This window comes from Haliotis rubra, unplaced genomic scaffold (assembly GCF_003918875.1).
Source record: "Haliotis rubra isolate DU_JTF1 unplaced genomic scaffold, ASM391887v1 Scf129, whole genome shotgun sequence".
NCBI lineage: Eukaryota > Metazoa > Mollusca > Gastropoda > Lepetellida > Haliotidae > Haliotis > Haliotis rubra.
In genome coordinates this window covers 1,434,144-1,442,942 of record NW_025765214.1, presented here as the reverse complement: position 1 = coordinate 1,442,942, position 8,799 = coordinate 1,434,144, and the positions used below count along the sequence as shown (strand labels likewise).

The 8,799-nt window shown below is 41.9% G+C and overlaps 1 protein-coding gene across 2 annotated transcripts in view; it reads left to right on the top strand.

The window, feature by feature from the left end:
- Positions 1–2,822: 2,822 nt before the first annotated feature.
- The window catches only part of LOC124266922, a 29,129-nt gene continuing 23,152 nt past the window's right edge, over positions 2,823–8,799 (top strand). For both annotated transcript variants that reach the window (XR_006895897.1, XM_046701767.1), the window contains exons 1-4: positions 2,823–2,932; positions 3,854–3,988; positions 5,625–5,706; positions 6,182–6,302. Coding sequence is in view for 1 of the 2 variants with exons in the window: in XM_046701767.1 (XP_046557723.1) it covers positions 2,838–2,932; positions 3,854–3,988; positions 5,625–5,706; positions 6,182–6,302 (433 nt within the window). In the remaining variant the exon portion in view is untranslated. The remainder of the gene's footprint in view (positions 2,933–3,853; positions 3,989–5,624; positions 5,707–6,181; positions 6,303–8,799) is intronic.

The following is an 8,799-nucleotide window of genomic DNA, read 5'->3' as shown; positions in this document are numbered from 1 at the left end:
AGTAGAGATGCTGTTATGGGTTTGATTCCCTCATTCACTTTCATCATGATCTTGGTTTCAATTATTACATGCTTCATGATGGGCATCTCACCCAGGACTGAATGTCAGGACATTATTAGCTGACCTCCGAAGATTCGGGTTAGAAGTGGCCAGTAATTCAGCAAACCTTTCTTGTCCTAATACTATTAGTAAGAGGCGACTAATTGGATAGGGTGGTCAGGCTTGCTGACTTGGTTGACAGTCATGATTGTATCTCAGTTATGTTGATCGATGCTCATGATGTTAATGGCTGGATTGTCTGGTCTAGACTTGATCATTTACAGACCGCCGCCATATAGCTGGCAGCGTTAAACAACAAACACATACAAAACATGATTACCGTAGGTGTTTAAGTAGCCTCATGACATGACATGACATCTCAACTGACAGTTTATTTGCTCCAGTGTTCTTCTCCCAGCAGTTTACTGACGACCGGCAGTTGATTGACCACTGGCCTTGGAGTGATTCAAATGCTGTTAGTTCTGTTAGTTTTGCACCTTTGGATTATCAAAAACCAAGCTACCATGGTTAGGCAAGCTTAATATGTATCATACAGATTGGTAAGTCATTTGAATTATTTTTAATTTTCAGGTAAAACATATCATGGAGTGGTTCTCCTCTGTGGCAAGTCCAGCTGTGAACAACGTCAAATTTAGGCAGCCTCCTGTCATGGAAGTAGTGGTAGGTATACAGGATATAGTGTGTGCAGTATCGCACATGCTTTGATGAGACTTTTGGAATGACATCCCATAATAATTGTGTTTCAAGTCATGGACTGAACAGATATTGTCCAGTGATAGGGTAAATTTAAATAGATGCTAGTTTACTTTGTTTTACACAGATGGATTGTTTAGGAGTCAATCTAGCTGCAGTGTTTCTCACATTTGTGGGTGTAGGAATGCTGATAATATGTGAAAAGATTTTAGTTTTATCTAATATTAAATATGAGTTTCCTGATAACTGCTTTCATTTGTGATAAAAGGATAGGTTGGTCTGCCTCAACCTGTTTGGCTTGATGGGAAATAAAGGGTCAGTTGGGTACTGAGGACTTGCTGTTCAAATGCTTTTTCCTGACAACAGACTACTTTTTCTTACTGAGAACTTTTTAAATGAATGTGGGAAATTTGTTTTTGATATGGATTATATGACCACATGCTACTGCATAATATTCTCCAGGGCACTACAACAGGAGCCAACCAGTACAAGACAAAACATAGCCTGAGTATTTACAGCAAGCACTTCACTTTTCAGGATGAAGATGTTCGCTTGACTGCGACTCTCATGCCGAAGTATTCCCGCTACCTGCCCAAGTCTATGCAGACAACTCCTGACATGTTATACTCGTACCAGTGTTATCGCCTGGCGTGTGAGCGACTGTACGGCCAGTCCAAGTGCTATACTGTGTACAACACCCAGGTTCCTCCAGAGGATTATGAGGAGAAGGATCTGGATGTGGTGGTCATCAAGGTAGGTGCTACACTGTGTACAACACCCAGGTTCCCCTGGAGGAGTAGGAGGAGAAGGATCTGGATGTGGTGGTGATCAAGGTGGGTGCTACACTGTGTACAACACCCAGGTTCCCCTGGAGGAGAAGGATCTGGATGTGGTGGTGATCAAGGTAGGTGCTACACTGTGTACAACACCCAGGTTCCTCTGGAGGAGTATGAGGAGAAGGATCTGGATGTGGTGGTGATCAAGGTAGGTGCTACACTGTGTACAACACCCAGGTTCCCCTGGAGGAGAAGGATCTCAAGGTGGGTGCTACACTGTGTACAACACCCAGGTTCCCCTGGTACAACACCCAGGTTCCCCTGGAGGAGGTTCCCCTGGAGGAGAAGGATCTGGATGTGGTGGTGATCAAGGTGGGTGTGTACAACACCCACACTGTGTGGTGATCAACACAACACCCAGGTTCCCCCTGGAGGAGAAGGATCTGGATGTGGTGGTGATCAAGGTAGGTGCTACACTGTGTACAACACCCAGGTTCCCCTGGATGTGGTGGTGATCAAGGTAGGTGCTAGGATCTGAGAAGGATGTGGTGGTGATCAAGGTAGGTGCTATGCTTAGTACAACACCCAGGTTCCCCTGGAGGAGAAGGATCTGTATGTGGTGGTGATCAAGGTGGGTGCTACACTGTGTACAACACCCAGGTTCCCCTGGAGGAGAAGGATCTGGATGTGGTGGTGATCAAGGTAGGTGCTACACTGTGTACAACACCCAGGTTCCCCTGGAGGAGAAGGATCTGGATGTGGTGGTGATCAAGGTAGGTGCTATACTTAGTACAACACCCAGGTTCCCCTGGAGGAGAAGGATCTGTATGTGGTGGTGATCAAGGTGGGTGCTACACTGTGTACAACACCCAGGTTCCCCTGGAGGAGAAGGATCTGGATGTGGTGGTCATCAAGGTAGGTGCTATACTTAGTACAACACCCAGGTTCCCCTGGAGGAGGAGAAGAGGAGAAGGATCAAGGATGTACAACACCCAGGTGATCAAGGTAGGTCAAGGTAGGCTACACTGTGTACAACACTCAGGTTCCCCCTGGAGGAGAAGGATCTGGATGTGGTGGTGATCAAGGTAGGTGCTACACTGATTGTTGATAGAAATCTGCATCATCAAGGTAAGCCGATGATCTGAAGTTGATTCTTCTGAAGTTGATTCTTCATGTGAGTACATTGCTTAAAGATCCTTCTCGGTACCCACTACTTGGATTTGGCAGGAATATTCCTGAAATAGTTTAAAACCCAACTTCCTGCATGTGTTATCTCCTGTCCAGGTGGCGCTAGAGAGGAGTGATGGCATGAGGGTGAACATCATGCAGACTGGACGATATCTGCACCACTCCATCAGCGAGGAACTCGGGCCCCACCTCCACACCTTCCATAAACCCCACAGGTAGGCCTCACCTCCACACCTTCCATAAACCCCACAGGTAGGCCTCACCTCCACACCTTCCATTAACCCCACAGGTAGGCCTCATCTCCACTCCTTCCATAAACCCCACAGGTAGACCTCACCTCCACATCTTCCATAAACCCCACCCACAGGTGAGGCCTCACCTCCACACCTTCCATAAACCCCACAGGTAGGCCTCACCTCCACACCTTCCATAAACCCCACAGGTAGGCCTCACCTCCACACCTTCCATAAACCCCACAGGTAGGCCTCACCTCCACACCTTCCATAAACCCCACAGGCAGACCTCACCTCCACACCTTCCATAAACCCCACAGGTAGACCTCACCTCCACACCTTCCATAAACCTCACAGGTAGACCTCACCCGGGATCAAACAGGGAAGTGTCTGTATTTGTTTCTTGTTGTATGCTGCTGTCATTATTGGTGGCAGTATCTGTACGGCACAGTAGTTGTGGGTAGTTGCAGTAGCCCAGTGGTTAGTTTCAAGCATAACTTGGGGGTTTGATTCCCTCCATTGGTTCTATTCAGTGTTTCCATGGCAATGAGGCCTTACTGCATAACCTTGTGGCACTGTAACAATGAAGTCATGAAGGTATTCAAACATCGGCTTCTCCGCAGTGACTACATGATCCATAATAAAAAAAGTAAAATCAGTTCCACAAGCTAGAAACAATTGCTTGGATTTTTGGTTTGAATAAGTGCATTACAAAGGAGATGGGACTGATAGGAACTGAATGCAAAGAGCTTTTAGATGTGAATTAATCATGAAAATTTTTTCAAGTCGTGGATGTGCTTAATTCAGATTTTAGTTTGCAAAACATGTATGTGAATATATTGTTCAGTCTTATCTAGAAGGGCAAAAGATCCTCTTTGTGAGAAATATATATTTCTTGTGTAGGTATAACCTAGGAAGCAGTCAAAAATGCGAGGACGATCACAGTGCCTGTACAGACCTGATAACGTCCTTCACGCGAGACCACGCCCGCCTTCCCGTTACTCACCTCACCGCCATGTCCTTCCACACCAAGAACAAGTAAGAGACCAATATTTCATATTCTTGGGGTGGCAAGCAAATTTGGAAGATGAAGAATTTTTTGTTGTGAACTGCTATGGTCTCTATCATTTCGCACAGTCAGTTTTCTGAAATATATGTTATATTTGTGGCAGAAGTATTTCCAGTATTTTAAAAAAATATTGTTCTCTCCTGTGTTACAGAGTCTGTAGCAATATGTATTCGTAAGCCTATGATAAAGTTACGACTTAAGATGGATCGAAACGTTACAAACGCCTGGGTGGATCGAAACCCTGGTGACATGTCATAACCTCAGTTTACATTTCAGCCAAAATATCCCCAAGAAATGCGGCATAAAAACGATGGTTGATTATCTAAGTGTTATAGTTGAAACTTACTTTTAAATTGAATTTATCTATTTTTCATGGGATTGGTGCCAGTTTTAGGGAAAGTTTATTAATGAGAAGAGGTACATAATTGATTAAAGGCGCAATGTCACACCCCACTTCTCTAAAAATACATGATGCATTTCTCTCAATAATACTAACTATCAGCCCTCAGGGCAGCTACCATATAATTTATTCCAAAATAAATTACATATTTAGATTTCAGTTTTAAATTAAAAAGTTCGAATGATTTAATGCAACATTGCATTAAATCGACTCTCGCGCCCTCTACTGGCTGAACATTATTTCAAGCAAACCCCATAGAATTATTAGTGGCGTGATGATTCATCGATACGCATCGATGCATCGATCCATGGACCACTGATACAGTGAATCGATACAAAGTTTTACATTGTCGTATATCCCGATACGATACTTCAAAAGGCCACAACACATCGATGTATTACTTTGAATATTGACTAATTGCGATATCTGTCAAGAAAGACTTACTTTTGTTTGGTGATTAAAATATATGCATACTTATTTTCCCTTCATAAGTTTCTCGGACATTCTTGCGTCAGGAACTGTGTCAAACATAGCGCTCGCATTTCATTAACATTCACAAAGTCTGTGTATAAACTCATTTATCTCATTTCCGAATGTCCATTGAAAAACGCTGTGGGAATTTGACGAAATACTTTAAAATGGTATTGTTTTGATCTTAAGGTGTTTTATAGTTGGTGTTAGAATTATAGGTTTTAGAATTGTGATATGTGTCGTATTGTCATCCTTGTATCGGGATTCATATTGTATTGCAGCTTCAGTGCACAATACTTTAGCAATATATCGTCATGACTAAAATTTTAGTATCGTGATGTATCGTATCGCAGGTTGTATGCCAATACCAGCACTAAGAGTTATGTCCCTTGGAGCGCTCTTTATGAATATCCACGACAACGTGTGATTGAAACCAGTTTGGCAAACTCCGACAAAACCACGTGCAACAGTTTTCGATGTATGGAGCAATTGTTTACATTCCACATATATGGCAAGTGTTACCTGCTTGGAAGCTGTTCGCTTCGAAGTTTCAATTTCACGATTTTAGGCAAGACGTAAGGGACAATAAGTATTTTATTGCATTAATAGGAAGCTAAAGTGAGTACATATACTCCCAATACATAAAATATAGGTCAAAATATTGTTGAAAATGTGTGACATTGTGCCTTTAAAGTGTACTCATCATAACGTATATTCATCACCTGTATGTGCAGCCCGCTGTTTGAGGAGGATCTGCCAATACTCCTCAGTCTGGTCCATCAAGATAACATCACACAGGATGCAGATTTCATGCAGGTAAACCACACACAATCACAAGTTTATATATTGCTGTCTGTAATAAGCAACAATGCATATATATCTGTACCTCAGGTGTCACCCATTTTGTTCTGGGGAGGTAGGGGGGGTCATCAATTTTGTATAAATGTACTTGAGGGGTCAGGGGGTCAGCAATTTTGTACATAAAAATATTTGAAACATACGCTTAGAAAGTCTTGGATTGGAAATGGGGAGGGAGGGTGAGGGGGTCCTTGATGTTGTACATGACATGTGGGGGGGATCACTTACTTTGTACATAAATTTTAAGGGGGAGGTGTCATTCACATTGTACATGCTTCTCCATAATAATCATCATCACCTACCCAAGCCATAACTTATGAACGGTCCCTTACAAGTATATCTGAAACAAGGGACATAACTCTTGCATGCTTGTCGGCTGAATGTCTGCAAACATTATAACCCAAATTCTGTCAAAGAAAATGATTCTATTCAGATGTTGATGGAAGTGGGTACCAGTCTGTATCAGGATGTGGCTGTGATGACTGTGGATGTGGATCTGTACCCAGACTGGGTGTCACGGTTCGTACCGGCAGGGTATCACAGGAAAGCAGCAGGTGGGTGCCATTTTATTATTTTTTAACAGTTGATGAAAAAGAATAGTTTTCCTGTCTGGTTTGCATCAAAGTTATCCTGTTAAATTTTTCCTGTTCCTGAGAATTTTTGTGTGAATTAAGCATCCTTTTCCTCATTTTCCTTTGTTAACAATGGAAAACCAATATGGATGGATGAAGTTGATGATGAACATAATTAAATCTTCTTTTGCATATCTTATTCTTCTTAATATTTGAAGTCCACTTCCCATATTATTGAAATATTACCTAATTCAAGTACAGGGATTGGGATAGAGAACTTTGACAATGGGCCATTTTCAGGATTATTAGCCATTTTCTGAATTTAGAATGGGCCACTGCCCTTGTATTAACAGAAAAATTTCAAAATTTGAATAGGCCATTTATTTTTAATGTGCAAAATGACCCATCATGGCCCCTGCCTTTCCCAATCCCTTGAAGAATATACCTTGTTCCTACTTCTTATAAAGAGGGGCGGTGAGGTGGTCTTGTGGTTAAAACATTCGATTGTCACGCTGAAGACCCGGGTTCGATTTCCCACATGGGTATAATGTGTGAAGCCCATTTCTGGTGTCCCACGCTGTGATGTTGCTGGAATATTGCTAAAAGTGGCGTAAAACTAAACTCACTCACTCACTCTTTTAAAGAAAGATAATATATTGCCTCTATAAAAATGGCATATATGTTAGTAAGGTTCAGTAGGAGTACCTGCAGTTTGATTCAGTCCTGAATCCTTGGATATCATGATATGTGTCACTGCCTATTTGCTGGTTGTGATAAAAAACTGAAATATACTTCATTAAAACAAATATGACATGAATCACATTTAATTGTTAACAATTGTTTATTAGTCATTTTATGATTATTTTAGTCACGATATGGCTGAAATATTTCCGATGTGACTTTAAATCTTAACTCACTCACTCACTCACTATATGATTATTTAAATTAAAGTTTTTGAAATTTATGGAGATTTTCTGCTCTTTTGTGTCAAGAGCATTGTTTATGTTATGTTAGATTTAATTTAACATCCTTGTTTTGTTATTTGTTGTGTAATGCCACTCTCAGCAACATTCCAGCTATACTGGTGCCCTGAAGGTAATCTAACCTAGACCAGACAATCCAGTGATTGATATAATGAGCAACAGTCCATGCAGTCAGGGTACAATGACATTCACTCAACCAAGTCGCTGAGCCTCGACCACCTGATCCTAGTCTGTCTCATAGTCCCTGATATCCGCGAAGATCTGGGATAGAATTGATCTTAAGCAGCCCATGCTTGTCGTAAGAGGAGACTAATGGGATCGGTGGTCAGGCTTGCTGACTTGGTTGACACATGTCATCGTATCCCAATTGTGTAGATCATGCTGTTGATCACTGGATTGTCTGGTTCAGACTCGATTATTTACAGACTGTTGCCATATAGCTGGAATATTGCTGAGTGGTGCATTAAACAACTACCAAACCAAACCACAGTCTCTGAACCGCATCATTTGCCCCTAAATGAAGTAAGTCTAGATTTCCTCAGGTTCAGGACCTCCCATCTCACTGACTCTCCATTCAATTTAAAAGGAATTGTTAGTTTGTATCAAAATTCTATATCTTCAGAGACTTAGCAATAGTTTAACCTGATCCGTTTGTCACCATATACAACCAGCATCAGCTGCCAATTGCAAGGCTCAGTTCCAAGCAGGAGTTCCTATACGACTTTGATGATGTTTGATGAGGCAGTGTTTACGGTGCTTGCTCATCATCACTTATGGGGCGGTGGGGTAGCCTAGTGGTTAAAGCATTCGCTCGTCACGCCGAAGACCAAGGTTCGATTCCCCATATGGGTACAATGTTTGAAGCCCATTTCTGATGTCCCCCGCTGCGATATTACTGGAATATTGCTAAAAGCGGTGTAAAACAAAACTCACTCACTCATCAACACTTACACTGAAACTGATCTTCTGGATCGATGGATCCTAGGTTACATAATACCTCAGTACGTACATTGCACCCATTTCCCTCACTCATGTCAGGAAAACAGTAACCTGTCACAGTTATCTCCCTTTGTCCATTCTTGACAAGTACTTTGAAGTGACACTGTGAAGATTTATAACACATTGTGTCTGGTTTGTTTTATTTCCTGACAGGCATTTTAGATAATTTCCTTGATAAAAAGAATATGTCCAAAATGCGATGTCATCTGAGACTGAGAATGGGTGTTTTTTGTTTCTGATGAGACAGCTGTATTTAAAATAACACAATGAACTTCTCCCAGCTGTTTCCAACAGAATGTTTTGTATCCGTGTACCACAGTACCTGCTGTCCTGCATCTGGGTGGCAGTTGGGAGTGAGTGAGTGAGTGAGTGAGTGCATGAGTATGGTTTTACGCTGCTTTTAGCAATATTCCAGCAATATCTGGGACATCAGTAATGAGCTTCACACATTGTATCCATGTAGGGACTCAAACCCAGGTCTTTGGCATGACGAGCGA